The 16,654-nt window shown below is 30.9% G+C and overlaps 10 protein-coding genes across 10 annotated transcripts; 4 read left to right on the top strand and 6 right to left on the bottom strand.

The window, feature by feature from the left end:
- Nucleotides 1–87: 87 nt before the first annotated feature.
- On the top strand, nucleotides 88–765 carry cubi_01812 (uncharacterized protein; the record flags this gene model as incomplete). The annotated part of the gene is made up of 1 exon (XM_029018824.1): nucleotides 88–765. The coding sequence occupies one exon, from the start codon at nucleotides 88–90 to the stop codon at nucleotides 763–765; it is 678 nt and encodes a 225-aa protein (XP_028873208.1).
- A 179-nt stretch (nucleotides 766–944) lies between these two features.
- Nucleotides 945–2,906, bottom strand: cubi_01811 (uncharacterized protein; the record flags this gene model as incomplete). Its single annotated transcript, XM_029018823.1, has 1 exon — nucleotides 945–2,906. The coding sequence occupies one exon, from the start codon at nucleotides 2,904–2,906 to the stop codon at nucleotides 945–947; it is 1,962 nt and encodes a 653-aa protein (XP_028873207.1).
- Nucleotides 2,907–3,018: 112 nt separating this feature from the next.
- Nucleotides 3,019–4,134, bottom strand: cubi_01810 (uncharacterized protein; the record flags this gene model as incomplete). The annotated part of the gene is made up of 1 exon (XM_029018822.1): nucleotides 3,019–4,134. The coding sequence occupies one exon, from the start codon at nucleotides 4,132–4,134 to the stop codon at nucleotides 3,019–3,021; it is 1,116 nt and encodes a 371-aa protein (XP_028873206.1).
- Nucleotides 4,135–4,274: 140 nt separating this feature from the next.
- Nucleotides 4,275–6,760, bottom strand: cubi_01809 (DNA topoisomerase III; the record flags this gene model as incomplete). The annotated part of the gene is made up of 2 exons (XM_029018821.1): nucleotides 4,275–5,228; nucleotides 5,273–6,760. The coding sequence occupies 2 exons, from the start codon at nucleotides 6,758–6,760 to the stop codon at nucleotides 4,275–4,277; spliced, it is 2,442 nt and encodes an 813-aa protein (XP_028873205.1).
- Nucleotides 6,761–6,835: 75 nt separating this feature from the next.
- Nucleotides 6,836–9,091, top strand: cubi_01808 (CPSF metallobeta-lactamase; the record flags this gene model as incomplete). The annotated part of the gene is made up of 1 exon (XM_029018820.1): nucleotides 6,836–9,091. One exon carries the CDS (start codon nucleotides 6,836–6,838, stop codon nucleotides 9,089–9,091), a length of 2,256 nt encoding a protein of 751 aa, XP_028873204.1.
- Nucleotides 9,092–9,208: 117 nt separating this feature from the next.
- On the bottom strand, nucleotides 9,209–10,483 carry cubi_01807 (uncharacterized protein; the record flags this gene model as incomplete). Its single annotated transcript, XM_029018819.1, has 1 exon — nucleotides 9,209–10,483. The coding sequence occupies one exon, from the start codon at nucleotides 10,481–10,483 to the stop codon at nucleotides 9,209–9,211; it is 1,275 nt and encodes a 424-aa protein (XP_028873203.1).
- Nucleotides 10,484–10,765: 282 nt separating this feature from the next.
- cubi_01806 (uncharacterized protein) lies at nucleotides 10,766–11,926 on the top strand (the record flags this gene model as incomplete). Its single annotated transcript, XM_029018818.1, has 1 exon — nucleotides 10,766–11,926. The coding sequence occupies one exon, from the start codon at nucleotides 10,766–10,768 to the stop codon at nucleotides 11,924–11,926; it is 1,161 nt and encodes a 386-aa protein (XP_028873202.1).
- Nucleotides 11,927–11,973: 47 nt separating this feature from the next.
- On the bottom strand, nucleotides 11,974–13,317 carry cubi_01805 (cinnamyl-alcohol dehydrogenase-like nucleoside diphosphate sugar epimerase; the record flags this gene model as incomplete). Its single annotated transcript, XM_029018817.1, has 1 exon — nucleotides 11,974–13,317. One exon carries the CDS (start codon nucleotides 13,315–13,317, stop codon nucleotides 11,974–11,976), a length of 1,344 nt encoding a protein of 447 aa, XP_028873201.1.
- Nucleotides 13,318–13,546: 229 nt separating this feature from the next.
- On the top strand, nucleotides 13,547–14,863 carry cubi_01804 (WD40 repeat-containing protein; the record flags this gene model as incomplete). Its single annotated transcript, XM_029018816.1, has 1 exon — nucleotides 13,547–14,863. The coding sequence occupies one exon, from the start codon at nucleotides 13,547–13,549 to the stop codon at nucleotides 14,861–14,863; it is 1,317 nt and encodes a 438-aa protein (XP_028873200.1).
- Nucleotides 14,864–14,896: 33 nt separating this feature from the next.
- Nucleotides 14,897–16,636, bottom strand: cubi_01803 (DNMAP1-like MYB domain-containing protein; the record flags this gene model as incomplete). Its single annotated transcript, XM_029018815.1, has 1 exon — nucleotides 14,897–16,636. The coding sequence occupies one exon, from the start codon at nucleotides 16,634–16,636 to the stop codon at nucleotides 14,897–14,899; it is 1,740 nt and encodes a 579-aa protein (XP_028873199.1).
- Between the last annotated feature and the right edge of the window lie 18 nt (nucleotides 16,637–16,654).

The following is a 16,654-nucleotide window of genomic DNA, read 5'->3' as shown; positions in this document are numbered from 1 at the left end:
ACCACTACCACTACTACTACCACCACTACCACTACTACTACCACCACCACCACAGCTAGTGTTAGCGCCTTACTATCAAGTTCTTTAATGCTTTTATCTCAAGATAATGGCAATAAAACACAAAATTTAAACCCGCAACCAAATGATAGTTCTAATTTAATTTTTCTTACTCAAAAAAGGTTATTTAACACAAACCCATTCGAAATTACGAAGGAGGCAAACAATACCTACGATGCGAACTTAGATTCAAAAAATAAAAAAATTGAACTTAATAAAGTATCAAACAGTCAATCAGAAAAAAAAAAGGATTTATCCCAAAATCAAAACCTCTTCAAAAAGTATTATACAACAACCACAACAATATCAACAAATTTGAAAAATGATGACTTTAACTCGACTCAATTCCAAGACTTTGGATCTAAAAACTCATCAAATTCAATTGACCCTACTTATATAAAAAGTACTTTTGATCAGTTTAATAAAACAGCAACCAGTTCAAGCACAATGAATCAAACTACAAATAACAATAACGTTAGAGACAATATTTCAAACAAAATGCTTGAAAATACCATGGTTAACGTCGTATCCAACTCAAATAACACTTCACAAGACAAATTTGCTTTATCTCCCTTAAATGGTACAGAAGTCGCGCCTTTATTCTCTAAGTTTGTTTCTAATGAAGATACTTCCGGCTCTGTCAAATTTGGATATTCTTCACCGCCTGCATTGAGCAGAAATAATGCGAGTTCTCAATCTAATGAGTAAAGTGAGCTCAGAAAATATACGAAATATTCAAAAGATTATCGCTATTTAAATACGATTTGAAAACCTGTAGAGTATGTATCACATTTAGAACGTGTTTAGTAACATTAAATTTACTCAAAGTTGATAAATTATACAAGTTATATTTTAAAAAATCTTTTCTTTAATAAAAATATTTAGTATTATTTACAAATAAATGGATTATTTGCTCTTGAATATAATATTTCAAATCTAGGCAATGCATTAATGAATTCATTTTTCAAATCAACACAAAGGTTTGAAATAAATGACTCATCCTCTGAATAATTTGCAGAAATTTTGTTAAATAAGGTCTCTGAATCATAATATATATTATTGGTATATGTCGAAATATTTTTTACCGGATATTTCAAATCATTCTCGGAACTAGATGACGGTATCTCTTCTGTTTTTATATCGTTAATATCAGATTGGTTTTCATTACTTGAATGACTGCTTGGATGTAGCCATACCATTTTTTCATAAAGTGCATCATATGAATTATCTTCAAATTCGTCATCATCATCTTTATGAATGATTTCCAACGAGACTGATTTTTCAATTTGAATATCTTGCTTTTTTCTACTAAAAATGCCGTCATTAAACAACTCTCCCTTAATTTTAACAATAGATTTGTCAGAATAATTGTTATCATCCATGTTGCTATTTGAATAACTTATTTTTTCGCTCGATAATATAGGAATTGCAATTCCATCATCATCAAAGGTAATAATATCACTCTCAAAGTTACATTGAAACTTTCTTGGTTGAAATATGCAACTCAACCTATTTAATGCAATCTGTTGTGATATTAAATTAGCAGTCTCTCTATTCATTCTATCTGTCATATTGTATATGCGTTCATAGCAAACTACAGGATCGGTAAAGTTTGAAAATTCAATGTCGTTAAACGGTTTGTCCAACCAAATATAAACTTCTTTATACTTGTCATGAAGAAAATTCATCATAAAATAGTCATCATTTTTATCCAAACAAACATGCAATGATGCAATTAATTGTTTAATTTCATCATGTTTTTTTTTTGCATCGTTAATTTCCTTCAAAATAATATCTTCATTATCAAACCATTCTTTTAATAACTCATTTCTAAATTTGCTGATATTTTCATTCAATATTTGGCAAGCCTGGGATGAGTTACTTTCAAGCTGTGGTTTCACTTCTTCAAGAAATGACTTTTGTTGTGTCCTCCATTCAGATGTTGAATCTTGTACTGAATCTAGTTCAGAAATACGTTTAATTGCAAAATGTTGGAATTTCCCTAGAATATCTCTTATGCAATCTATTGCTTCATTAGCCATTAAAACCTTATGATCACGGTGCATACCAACTGTTGCACAAACTTCACAAAAGCAATTGTGCTCGCATGTTAAACAGAAGTACTTTGCCTCTGTTTGCTTATGTACAACACAATATTCCTCTGCTGATTGTTTTCTTTTCTTTTGAGTTTGTTTCATGTTTATATTGTTTTCAGTGCCATTCATTCCAGACAAAATCTTCTCTTCTTTTGCAGCTTTAACAAGCTCGATCGCCGTATTAGCCTGAACTGTATCGCCATCATTATTTATATCTAGTTGTCTGATTATGTGATTTTGGAGTGTAGAAACACTATTATGAAATTCCTTTACACACTTTGAACAAAATCCTTCGCAACAATCAATACAGTAGATGGTAGAACTTCTGAATTGGCAAGTTGAACATGACCCATTTGGTATGGAACCTAGACTATTTTTTAAAGAGATTAAATTTAAATCTCGAGCTACTGGAGCTCCAGTTTTTCCCAAAACAGCTGATTTGAATCCACAAACCTTGCAGATCATAAAATCTCCACTTTGTGTAATAGCGGTAATGTTATTTAAAACACAAGAGTAGTGATATCTATGCAAACAAGAAAGTAAGATATAAGATTCTTCATAAGTAGGTTGGTTACAATATGAACATGGCACAATCTCATCATGGTCATCGTTGACGTTGTCGCTATTACTATTTTGTTTATTTTCTACAATATTAATGCCTGTATATGTAGTTTCACTAGCGATGTTTGGAATTTCGTTAAATTCATTAGCGTTCATTAATACATTTTTGTCAAGCTGATTATTTGAATTCATTTTGCCAAATTTTTCATCAAAAATTGCTTGCATAATTCAACACACATACCATGTCTTGTCTCATTAAACAGTATTTTTGATTCGTTGTTTCTCACCCTAACCTATCTTAATATTATGAAATTTGGGTGATTCGTTTATCATCTGTTTTTCTTTCGTGCCTTTTGAAGTTATTCTTAGTTCTTCTCTTTTGAATAAATAATGCTCTCTTATCCTCGATTGCAAATTCTACTATTGGTCTCTTTTCAGAAGTAAATATTTTTGGATTGTTGTTCAAAATTCCCAAAATTGCATTTGATAGAGAAAATGAATTAGTATTTACGAATGCGAATCCTCTGGACTTGCTTGATTTCAACGAATTTTCTCTGATTATATTTACTTTATTTATTAACCTTTTAAATATAAGCATGCACTTTTTAGGAGAGTTAATATTCTGTTTTAAATCTATTAAAATTTTCCTGGAATTAAACTTATTAGAAAAACTAGAATATTCAGATTTCTCGAACTCGGAAACAATTTCATTTGCCAAATTAATAACTGCTGGACCGCACATTTTTGAAATTTCTTGAATAATGATTTCTTTTAATTCACTTGAATTAATTTTTGTTGGTATATTACGAATACAAAGCCTAAATCTATTAATTTCATAATTGGGGTTCTTCATTTTAATTTTTATCTCTTTCCACGAATTTTCACGTAATCTCAAATCATGGTTGCTGATACCTTCAGCTTCTTTCATACCAGGGAGAAGTAATCCCTTTTTAAATAGATCTAAACTTTGGCAAAATTTATCTGAAATGTTTTTAGATACTTTTTTGTTCTCTATAATCGCAATTTCTGACCTATTCAAAGCCAAGTGGGCAAAAATTCTTCTTCCATTAAATTGAATTCCAATTTCTGGAGGTAAAATCAATGTACTAAAGTTTTTTGAGTCTTTAATAGTATTTCCTTTATGCCTAAAAACATGGCTATTGTAATATTTGTCTGCCGTTTTCTCTCCTTCGAGAACTTTTTCAACTGATTCAGTATCCTTGAATTTAATAAAAGCGACTCCTTTTGGTAATTGAGTCAGCTTCGAAAAAACCATTTTAACATAAAGTGTTTCTCCAAATTTTCTTTCAATCAATTCTTTAAGAGAAAGCTCAGACATTTCAAATGGAACATTCCTTAGGAATATAGTTCTCCCCTCATCAGTGTCACTTGAAGTTTTATGGGACGTTCTTTTTATCATTATTACTATTTTTGGATAAAAGTCAATTTTGAAAAACCGCAATATTAATGCGCGAAAAAAGAAAAAAGTGTTAAAAATATATGATAAAAACAAATTTCAAAAAATTAGAAACATGGTCTATTTAAAATTATGAAATCAATTTAAATATTCACTGTGCATTTGTTTGGGAAATTGAAGCAATAAAGACAGAAACTGATTTTTTTCGAGTTAAACATTTCTATTTCAATTTTTTTGAATCCACAATGTTGGCAATATTCGCTCGTTGCATTAATTGACTTGTAATCTGGAATAAATAGAGGTCTTTTACAATTCATTTCTGACTGGCTTTTGCATATTGCTAGTTTGGTGTTTTTAGAAACACGAATAACACCGTCATTGTTTGTTTCGGAAATAGGAGGAAGCCCATTTAAACTTTTTTTGATTTCGTAAATATTTATACTAGACCTACAAAATCCACACTCAGATATGTTTTTTCTACTTATCTTCCCATTTATCACTACAATATTTGCGTCCCATTTAGGGAAATAAACATTCAATGCAGAATCTAAGTGGTCAATAAATACTAGCATTCTTTCATATATATGTTTCATAAATCCAGTTATCTTTTCAACGACATAACTTCTAGAGTACTCACCAGAAATTATTTTTTCGGCATAGCGTTCAATTATTTGTCTAATTTTAAAATGCATCAGATTGTAGGTTGACGTATCTTTTGAATGAAATTTTGTTTCACTGTTTAGTTTTGCTTTATTTCCATTTAATTCCATTTTTCTTGAAATCAGTTCAAACCCATTGTATAAAGCAATCCCTAAAACTGTTGGAGAAAGTAGTGACTTTGAATTTTTTTTTACATATTGCCTAGTTTGTACTTTTTCGATATGTTCGTGCATAGTAGCATCAGTTCCTATCCTGTTTTTATCCATTAAATCAATTAGTTCAGCTTCGCTTAGTAATGATGGTGGAGTTGTTTTGCATTTACGAAAGACTAATTTATATGGAAATACTAGACTACCAACATTGAATTTTGGTAAGGACTTTGTATTTATTTTCTCAAATGGAGAGTATATCTTTAACCAATTTTCTTCAAGCAAAACCTATAAGAAATTAAAAACTTTATTAATTTAGAAAATTAACTTACAGTTCCTTTCGTCTTGAATATTTCCCCGGAAATATCAATTTTAACGATTGATTCCATCAATACAGCATCATTTGAACAAGAAGACAAAAAGTGGCGTGTAATGAGTTCATATAAGAGCCATTCTTCATTTGAAGAAGCTTGTTCTCTATTTAAACATTTCACCGGATGGATTGGTGGGTGAGAGCCATCGTTTTTACAGCCTTTTCTAGGTGCTGAAAAACGATTTAAATGCAGTAACTCGCTTGCAAATGATCCAAATACACTACTTTTTTCCTGTTCTCTTATGTACAATAAAATGTCAAAGCTATCTGAAAAACTATTAGTATCTGTCCTTGGGTATGAAATGTAGCCTTTTCTATAGAGATTTTCTGCAATATTAATGCACTCTACTGGTGTTATTTTTAACTTATTAGATGCAATTTTTGTCATTTCAATTGTGTTAAGTGGGAAAGGTTTTCTTTTTGTTATTTTATTATTAGTTATTTCTTTTATATTTGCATTTGGATTTTCTATACAGGCTTCATAAATAATAAATGTAAACAAACGATCAAAAATTTTACCTCTTTCCCATTCAAAAATTATAATTGACGCATTTTCGTTATTTTTTTCGTGAATGTTCATTTTGATTTCCAATGTAATTGTCCACTCATTTTCTTCTCTGAAATTTTTGATCTTGTTATATCTATCTACAACAAATCCAAGAGTAGGGAATTGGCATGTTCCATAACTGAGTGTATGCTCGGGAATGGGGAACAACTTGCTATACCTTAGTGTTAAAAATCTCGTAAAGGACGATCCCACTCTTAAATCAATTTCTTTTCTAGCCTCAACTGCATCGCTCAATTTGCGATTAGGAAATGTTAATTTTTTCATTGCATTATCAATTTCAAACTTAGTAATTGCTGAAAAATGCGCTCTAAAAACAATCAAATTTTTGTTTGAATTTAAACAGATACTTAATACTTCGAATGCAATGTTTTCACCTTCCCTATCACAGTCTAACCATAGAATCAAATAAGTTGAAATTTTTGAAAAATATGTTAAATTATCCGCAATTTCTGTACAATCAGGTAAAATCGAACTAACAACTGGTGTAGATAAATCTAGCAATGCAATAGGGTTTACAGAAGCCCAGTTTGAATATTTTGGCAAAAATTCAAGTTTTTTCAAATGACCTCTAACTGATGTAACTATCATGTTACAATCATCCCCAAAAAATTTATAAGATATTAATAGTGCAACATTTGTCGTACTCTTGCTCTTCAATCTAATGGGTGATTGAAATTCTGGGCAAAGAAAGCTAGCAATTTCTTTTGCAACTGAATTTTTTTCTGCAACACATAAAATTGTTCTTTTATTATTTTTTATCAAATTATTGGATCCAAAATTTATAAATTTGTGATTGTAACTTTTTTTTTCATTCTTAAAACCTTCTCTGTTGTTATTTTTTTTGCAATTTAGTAGATTTACTTTACGCTTTTTCTGCATTAATTTTTATTACAATTGAAAAGTCTGATCGGCGAGTATTACCCGCGACCAATTTATTTAAAAAAACATTAAAAAATGACAATTTCGATTATTCCACTAGGTGCAGGTCAAGATGTAGGAAGATCATGTATTCTAACAAAAATAGGGTCGAAAACTGTTATGTTTGACTGTGGAATGCATATGGGTTTTAAAGACGAAAGAAAGTATCCTGATTTTAAAGCAATTAGTGCCACTCTAGACCCTTTAATAATAAATGATTACATTGATTTGGTAATAATATCTCATTATCATTTAGATCACTGTGGTGCACTACCTTTTTTTACGGAAAAAATAGGCTATACAGGTCCAATTGTTATGACCTATCCTACCAAATCAGTTTCATCCGTTTTACTTTCTGATTGCTGCAAGATTATGGAACAAAAACTATTATTGCAGAGAACGAACAACGACGTGGCCCTTGCAACAAATGAGGTTATATCTAATAGCGAATATGGTTTTTTTACTGTTTCAGATGTTTGGAGTTGTATGGAAAAAGTAAAAGCTATTCAGCTTCATCAAACTATCGTTGTTTCAGGGATAAAAATTACTCCATATTATGCAGGCCATGTCTTAGGTGCTTCAATGTTTCATATTCAAGTTAACGACGAATCTATTGTTTATACTGGTGATTTTAATATGGTCAGAGATAGACATCTTGGGCCTGCACTAATACCCAAGCTGTTACCAAGTTTATTAATATCAGAAAGTACATACGCAACATACATTAGACCTTCGAGACGATCGACTGAAAGAACCTTCTGTGAAATGGTATACTCTTGCTTGAAGAGAGGTGGGAAAGTATTAATACCTGTATTTGCAATTGGTCGGGCACAAGAACTATGTATACTATTGGAAATATATTGGCGAAGAATGCAAATAAGGTTCCCAATATTTTTTGGAGGTTCAATGACAGAAAAAGCCAATTCATATTATCAGTTATTTACTAATTGGACGAACACACCACTGGCCGATAATATTTTTACTTTTCCACATGTAATGCCATATGACAAATCCATTTTGACACTTTCAGGGCCAGCAGTACTTTTTGCAACACCTGGGATGCTTAATACTGGACTTTCTCTCCAGGCATTTAAAATGTGGGCACCTGACTCAAACAATCTTACGATTATTCCTGGCTTTTGTGTATCTGGCACTATTGGCTCGAAGATTATTAATGGTGCAAAGCGGGTGTTCATTGACCAAAAAGATCCTTCTACTTGCATAGAAGTAAGATGTAATGTAAAATATCTCAGCTTTTCATCCCATGCAGATTCAATTGGAATACAATCTCTTATTTCTCACTCGGAACCGCAAGCTATAGCATTTGTTCATGGAGAAAAACAAGGAATGCTAAGTTTGGCATCATTCATAAACTATGAACTTAAAATCCCGTCATTTTGTCCACATAATGGTTCAATTACTTCTTTACCCACTAAAGGGAAAAACAAATATTTATGTTATCTATCAATTAAGTTTTCATTGGCACATGCTGTCAACCCATTACAGAATTTAACAGAAAGACAATTAGAAGTCAGAAATATTATTGAAGAGTTGAAGAAACAACAAATAAACAATTCTTTTGCTTTTTTATTTGGAAAATACGTTCTTTCAATTTCCCAAATACATTCATTGATTATCGAATATTATGCCACACCTCAACTTTTTCCAATCTATGTATTTACTTCTAAGTATATTAATCGTGGCTATTCATTTGTTCTGACAAAAAATGAATTATATATCTATATAAAAGGAACTTACAAAACTTTACAGAAAAAAATAATGAAAGTTAAGATTCAACCAAAAAAAAATAAAACTATATGTGAAACAGATAACTCAATATATCAAGATAAAATTCTCCAAATAAAAAGCTCACTTCATAAAACCAATTATTTCAATTTGCTGTTTTATTTTGAAATATATAACATTGAAATTGTAAAATTGTTAACTGCAATACTAAATTTAGTAAATATCATTAGTAAACAATTTATTAAGAAAAAAAATTGCAATTTAATAAAACATTGTTTTAAAGATTTAACAATAAACAATAAATTAATGAAGTCATATTTTTATGATGATTTTGCTATTATCACTTACAAAAGTTTAATTGCTAAAATTAATGCTGAAAGCTACCAAATAGATATCATTAAGAATTTTTTTTCAAGCTTAATTAAAGGTAAACCCAGCTTTGATCTCAAGAAAAGTACTGTAAGCAAAATAGCAATTTCGTGGTCCTTCATCGATAATAAAAGCATCGAAATATCGGATTTTATCAATATTCTTGAAAAGAATTAAAGAAAGAAATACTTTTATATATTAATTAATCAAAATATGAATGAATAGTCAAATACAAATTAAAAATTATTCTATTGGCTTAAAAGCTTTTTAATTTTATTTTTTGCTTTTAAACTTTTACTTTTTATATTCAATTATGTGGCCAATTAATGTATTTGCAATAATGGAAAAGTCATCACTTCTTCTAAAAAAATTTCCTACTGATCTTAAAATAATGTCCGAATTACACTGTTTTCCAATTATCATAATTGCCCAAACTGATTCTGTGTTGATATTTGCAATAATCAGAGGTATACAGGTATTGTATAGTGATTTAATTCCATATTTATCTGAAAATTTGAATAGATCAATAATTTCTTTCCATTTTTTAACATTTTCACCACTCAATAATTCGCAATCACCAGTTAAAATATAATCTAATGCATTTTTTAGAATATGTGGTGATGCATCATCAATCGGAATTGAAAAATGCACGGTTTTTGAATCCATGAAGTTTGATAAAAAAAAATTCTGGAAAAATTTTGATCTAGCAGCTAGAGTAAACTTAGGGACATGAAAATATTCGTTGCCACAATTTATTGTAACTTTTTCACACAATTTATTTGAGCAATCTGTTGAGAATTTGGAAATATCATTTGCAAGCCATAAGTAATCTTGAGTGGCAATTCTGTTAGAAAAGAAACTAGGAATTATTACGCTTCCATCTGAATGAATAATATCTCTATATGACTTGATATTTATTTTAACACGCATTGCACCATCGAATATAAAATATTTAAGAATGGTTTTCTCCCAATTGAAAATTTTGTCTTGTGAAGATTTTATCTCACAATTTTCGTCTAAATAGTTGCTTTGTAAATTATGCGAGTCTAATCCTTCATCAGAAAAATATATCAATTCATCTGATGAACGAATTCTTTCCTGTGTATCTTCAAACGGGGAGGGAATTAATCGGCTTAGAGGATTTTTATTCTTATTCTCGCCCAAAATATTATCTTCAATTATATTGATTTGCATATAATCCTCCCAGCCCCAGCTAGAATCATTATTAGTAAAAACTCGAGGCTGAGAAAGAGAAACTGTTGAACCTTCAATAATATCTAATTTTTCATCTAATAAAGATATTTCAAATTCTGCAATCCTAATTTGTTCTGAGTAAGAAAATAAATATATTGATAACAAATTACCATCACAGTTTATGCCTGCAGGAAACAAGGCCAGAAACCAAGTTCCATTGTGTTGATCTCCAAATTTTTGACTAATTATTCTGTCATAATTAGGCAATGCACGCTGTAATGCAAGCGTTCTAAGTAAAGGAAAATCTTCAATTGTCCAGATGAAATCTATAGAGTCAGTTCTTAAGCGTGTAGAACTGCAATTAACAACTGACATAATAACAATTTTATATTACTCAATTTAACTTCGAAGTAGATCTACATATTAACCGACCTGTAGGTCAAAAAAACTGACTTACGTTACCCTTTCCCTCTGTGGTCAAAAATAACTAAAGCTCAAATTTAATTTACAATAAAAGATACTTGAGTTGTTTAAAAGGTATATTTCTTATTTAACCACTTATTTTTTTGCTTTATATATCTTTGTTTTTTTTATTTATAAAGATAATTTTTATTCATTTCATTGCGGGCGAATGTTCACAATTGTTTTTTTTTTCAAATGGTTGAAATAAATGAATTTGATTCTGGGATATCAAATAATGAAAATGCTAGAAACGATGAACCAAAGATAAATGGGGAGCAAACGCCTATAGAGTCTTTTAATTTACATTTTTTTTCAGAAAAAGAGCAGGAAAATTTAGTAGAAGAAAAAAGAAAAAAAAGAAAAACCATTGAAAAAAATCCTAATCAAATTCACGTAAACGATGGAAAAAGTAACCATTTGGATGTTTCTAATAAGAATAATTCACATTACGATGACTTTATAGTTGAGGATGAGTCTTCTGATTTTGATGAAGATGATATTATTCGAGTCGAGGGAGGGATTAAATCATCCGACGATGAATACAATGAAAAAATGGGTAGTAATTACATTGGAGTCACTAATCTGAATATGAACAAGAATTCAGTTGGGAGGAAGTTTTCAGAAACAGAAATCCTAACTGAAATTAGGCAATTTATACAATTAATGAAAGATGCCGCTAATAAAGATGAGGTCGCTTACTCAAACGGAAAAGTTGCCATTTCAAAACTGAAAATGGTTGACGAGGTTTGTAGAAAAGTCTCTATGAATAATTTGTCGAGTTACTTCATCTCAGAAGGAGTGCTTGATATTTTAAGTCAGTGGCTTTCGCCCTTTAATGACGGTACACTTCCAAGCTTATCAATACGAAATAAGATTCTGAAATTAATAAGTAATATTCCTTTACGGGAAGAAGAGATAACTTCTACGGAATTAGGAAAAACACTGTGCAAGCTTTGGAAAAACCCTGCTGAAACTATTGAAAATAGACAGATTATAAGGACACTAATACAACGTTGGGTAAGATTAATCTCTAAGACCAGACAATCATCATCCTTGGAAACGGTCAGTAAAGCTGCGGCTGCCGCTGAAAGCCTGAACTCACAAATTAAATCCAATGGCAGTGAGCCAAATTTGAATAAAAGTATGCTCTATGTAGAACCGAGAACTGCAAGAATACCAATTACCACTGGTTATAACTTTAAAGTTATTCCACAAAATGACAGCTCAAATATCGAACATGGCACAAGCACATTTAAAGATAAATCAATTGGGAATATTAGCATTAACAGAAATAACCGCACAAAAAATAGGTCTAAGCATGCAATGAAAATTAGCCTTGAAGGCAGAGGGCTTTAGTTTAGTTGCAATCATAACTGATAAATTATATCTAGATATTTTAAATTTTACTTCTTGATATCAAACTTATTTGATAGGTCATTACATGTATCTTTTACAGATTCAAAAGTCGGTAGAAACCTGTAATTAGGGAAATGTGATAATAACCTACCGTTGCTGAGTAATATTCTTTTCCCTAGCGATATTTTCAAAAAGTCCCTTTCGTTTTTTGAAGCAAATAAAGGAAGAACCATTTTAGCTATTAAGGTAGGGAGGCAATGATTAGGTGGGTTAAATTGAGGTGAAGTATGCTTTATCATTCTGGATACATCAAGAAATGTGTACATTCCTTCAATACAAATAAATCTACCAGAAAAATCACCAGATTCAAAAAGCCTAATGTGTATTTCTGCAACATCTCTAACATCAACCCAACCTGTCTGTAAGTCTACAGTCAGTGGCATTCTACCAGTAATCATATTATAAATCCATTGAACTGATTGATTAATTTCATTTCTATATGAAGGACCAATTACCATACCTGGGTTCACAACTATTAAATTGAGTGATTTTCGGCATTCATCCACCACTTTATAAGCTATTTTCTCCGCTTCAACCTTACTGTATAAATAGGGGTGTATCAAAGGATCACAATCGTCATTCCAATCAATTTCAGAATATACTTTCCCATCTTTATAGGCCCCCACAACTGCAGCAATTGATGAGGTCAAAACAACAGTTTTGACATCATCACACATACAACATGCATGAATAACATTCTTTGTTCCAATAATTGCAGGATTGATAATTTCATATGGATCACTGCAATCCATTTTATATGGTGATGCACAATGAATCACAATATTACACCCTTTGACCAATTCTTTCCAACATTCACTATTTAATAACTCTGCTTCACATAATGTCAAGTTTTCGTTGGCAAAATGGAAATCTAAAAGAATATCGGAATTTTGATTATTCTTCGATCTCGTTGTTGCACGAACTTTATACCCTCTGAGCAATAATCGTTCTACAACATGCGATGCAATAAATCCGGTTGCACCAGTTACAAGAACAGTGATATTATTATTGTTCTTATCATAGATTACCGGCTCCATGCAAGAATAAACTTCGCCTTGAACTGTATATTCTGAAATGTTATTTGAACTATTTGCATTGCCATCTTGTTCAATTGAGTAATTCCCGTCACACTTAACTTTAATTTCATCCTCTTTTTTACAACAGTTATATTCAGCCTCTGTGTGTAAGGAAATTTTTTCTATGGTTGTTTTTGTGTTCATAATTCGGTTTATCCCAGTAACAACATTAATCTCATCATTTTCACTTTTACCAAATTTCTGGAGAGGACTATTATCCAAGCTATCTTGCTTATATTCGTGATTTCCTGTCATAAGTTCAAAAATTAATATTATTATTACTCTTTTTATTAAAATAATAATTCTAATAAATGTTGAATAATTGCGGTAATTAACTTCTTCACTTATGGGGGATAAAATTAACAGAATATAATTTGTATATAAAAAAAAGTGTTTGATTAATTCAGTGAGATGATTGGGCAACTAAGTTATTTTTTATAATATTTAACACCGATAAGACTAAATAAGTCATATTTGATTGATTATGTCAAATAAAAATTACATATTTTTAAATTCAACAGTTTCTACAAATGATGAGGTTGTAAAGCTACAGCTTCGCGAACTTGGAGAGCCAATATGCTATTTCGGAGAGGATCAATGCGGAAGAAGAGAAAGGCTGTTCAATATTATTGCAAAAAAGAAAAGTCCTGCTATTTTAAGAAAGGAATCAGTCAAACCTCTAGCAAAGGAAACATTTTTTTCACAAGGTACAGATGAATTGATATCTTTTCGGAGACAGATCCTTACATCATCAATTAAGAAATCGTATTACAGGCTAAAATACGCCAGAGAATTTCCCGAAAAAAATTTATTGGAAGAAAAAGTCCATTTTTTAAAATGTTTTACTCAAAAAATTAGAGAAAATATTTGTGAGATGTGTGATACTAGATATGTATTGGGATGTTGCATTTCTCCATTAGGAGATAAAATAGCTACCTATGGTTTGAGTGGTGATCTTAAAATTTGGAACTCAAAAAATTTAATTCAGGATAAAGTCCTAAAACACCACAAGCACAGCATTACAGATGTGTGCTGGATTGTTACAGATGAAGGATATTCAAAACTATTTTCTTGTGATTTAAATGCAAATATATTTTTATGGAATGAAACTGAAGTTATAAATAGGTATATTGGGCATGAAGATCAAGTAAACAAAATAGTTGTGCATCCATTCTCAAAACACTTGTTTTCTGCTAGTAATGATGAAACATGGAGAATTTGGGATATGGAAACTTCAAGTCAAATTCAAGTTCAGGAAGGTCATTCCAGACCAATTTTTGGACTAGATCTACATCCAGATGGTGCTCTTGTAATCAGTGGTGATTCAGGAGGAGTATTTAGGGTTTGGGACATTCGTTCAGGCAGCTCAGTTTTATTTCAGATAGCCCACTCTGGTAAAATTATCACTTCTCAGTTTTCACCTAACTGTGATGCTACATTTCTTACATCTTCTCAAGATAATTATATTAAAATATGGGATTTAAGAAGAGTTGATAAGCCGTTGTTATCTAGCCTTTTGGGACACTCAAAACAAATTTCAAATGTTCAATATGAACCGAAGAAGGGAAGATATATTGCATCTGCATCTCAGGACGAAAGTATAAAGATTTGGTCTACATCAAAGCTTAATGAGTCTATAGTTGACTTCAATTCAAATTTTAGCTATATAACTTATTCGTGTATAAAGCAAATAGAAACTAATTCACATAAAATAACAGGTATGGATATTTCTTCAAATGGTCAAAGAATCGTTACTGTAGGACTAGACCGTACTATTAGAGTCTGGTCTTCTGATTATTGAAGTTCTCTATTTTGCAACTAAATATTTAATAATTTAAATCTCATTTCCAATTATTGCATCATTATGTAACAAAAACTGTTCGTTTTGTGTAGAATTGGTGGGCGCAACTATACTCTGTCCATTTAATATTTGTATAGAGCTCAAATGAGCTCCATGCTGATTAGGAAACCCATTTTGTTGAGTTAAGAACCTCGAAACATTTGATTTAGACCTCTTTCTAGGTTTTTCAATTAAATCTCCATCTCTTTTCGCAGATTCGTTATTATTCTGTGCAAATTGTGAAGCAATAGATACGTTGTTTACATCTGGAATAACGATTTGCCCTGAAATTTGTTCCTGCGTTCCCCTAATAGACTTACCTCTAGTTTTCGTTGAGAAATTTCTCGATACGTTTATTGCAGGTGATGGAATAGAGACATGGCATTGTCTTCCTGTTGAATTAACTAGTGAACCTCTGTTTTTTTCATCATGGTCAAGTTGATTTGCGTGCCCAAATTCATCATTCTGTAGAATTGCGTTTCTTAATTTTTCTTGCCAAGCATGTTTAAACGAATTAAGACGTTGTAGTTTTTTTCTTGTCGAAAGTAAAATTAATAAGTCACATCTCATTGCGCAATATTGCTCTGCTATTTCAATACTCAAAAATGGTAATGGAAAAATGTCAAGCTTAAAATGCTTTAGAAAGTTCTCTACATCTGAAGAAAACTTCCTTGGAAGAGAGGAAATATATTGAAAACATAATGCTCCGACAGTTGTTACGCCACTTTTCTTTGGGCCGAATGAATCATGTAATTTCAACTTGGTAATGAATTTAAGCTCCTGCTCAACTTCGTTTTCAATATCAATCAAATCACCTGCATATTTCTGCAGATTAAAACCCCCTTTTTTGTTATTGTGTTGAGTTAGCTTTGGTTGAATATCCGAAATAATTTTCTTAGCATTTTTCCTTATATTCCGCTCATTAAAACTCTCAATCAAAGCAATTCTTCTATTTTTATCTTGCTCAAAATTATATGAATACCTAATATATGGATGACGATTACGTTCTTCTTTGAGAGAGGCAAGAACGGATGGGTCTGGAGAATTTCCAAGTGTCCTCCTCTTAGAGTCGAAACTGAGTTCAACCAACTTTTTTGAAACAGAATAATACCTTTGTTTAAGTTGTTCTAGTGTACGTTGTTTTCCAGAAGGTGGTATATATCTGTCATGAATGATAATAAATCTCAAGTCAAATTCTTTACATAACTCAAACAGTAAAAAAGTATCATCTTCTGTCCAGTCAGGGTCAATATCTTTAATAAATTTGTTGTATTGGTCTGATTGAAGATTGAAAATTGTTGGATGCTTATTAAACTTTGAAAAGTAATAATTACCTGTCTGGTTATTTTTATGCAGATTATCTTCTGAGGAAATTTGAATAGAACTGCTATTTTCTTTTGTAACCTTATCTTTTATATTCAAATCTCTATTCCCATTTATTAAAAAGTCTTTGCGATTTGAATTTTGAACTTTTGACCAATGATATAATTTAAGAGAATCATTACGTGCGTTATTTTTAAATTTTACCCATTCCCATTTAGATATTTGCATTTGTTTAGAGGAAGTTCCAATCGAAGTATTAATTGGAATGCTAACCATTTCCAAGTTAGAACTTTTTGGTATTCTTTTCCCACAATTTTCAGCTGATTCATCACTCTTCAATTTCTCGTTCATCTGAGAAACGATTTTAACATTGGGAGTAATACCCAGCATATCACGAATGATGGACCCCATGTTGTTTATTTGTTTTCG

The sequence above is a fragment of the Cryptosporidium ubiquitum genome (genome assembly GCF_001865345.1).
Source record: "Cryptosporidium ubiquitum isolate 39726 chromosome Unknown contig_21, whole genome shotgun sequence".
NCBI classification, from domain to species: Eukaryota; Apicomplexa; class Conoidasida; order Eucoccidiorida; family Cryptosporidiidae; genus Cryptosporidium; species Cryptosporidium ubiquitum.
The sequence above is the reverse complement of the archived record's forward strand: the minus strand, read 5'-3'. Positions and strand labels throughout refer to the sequence as shown.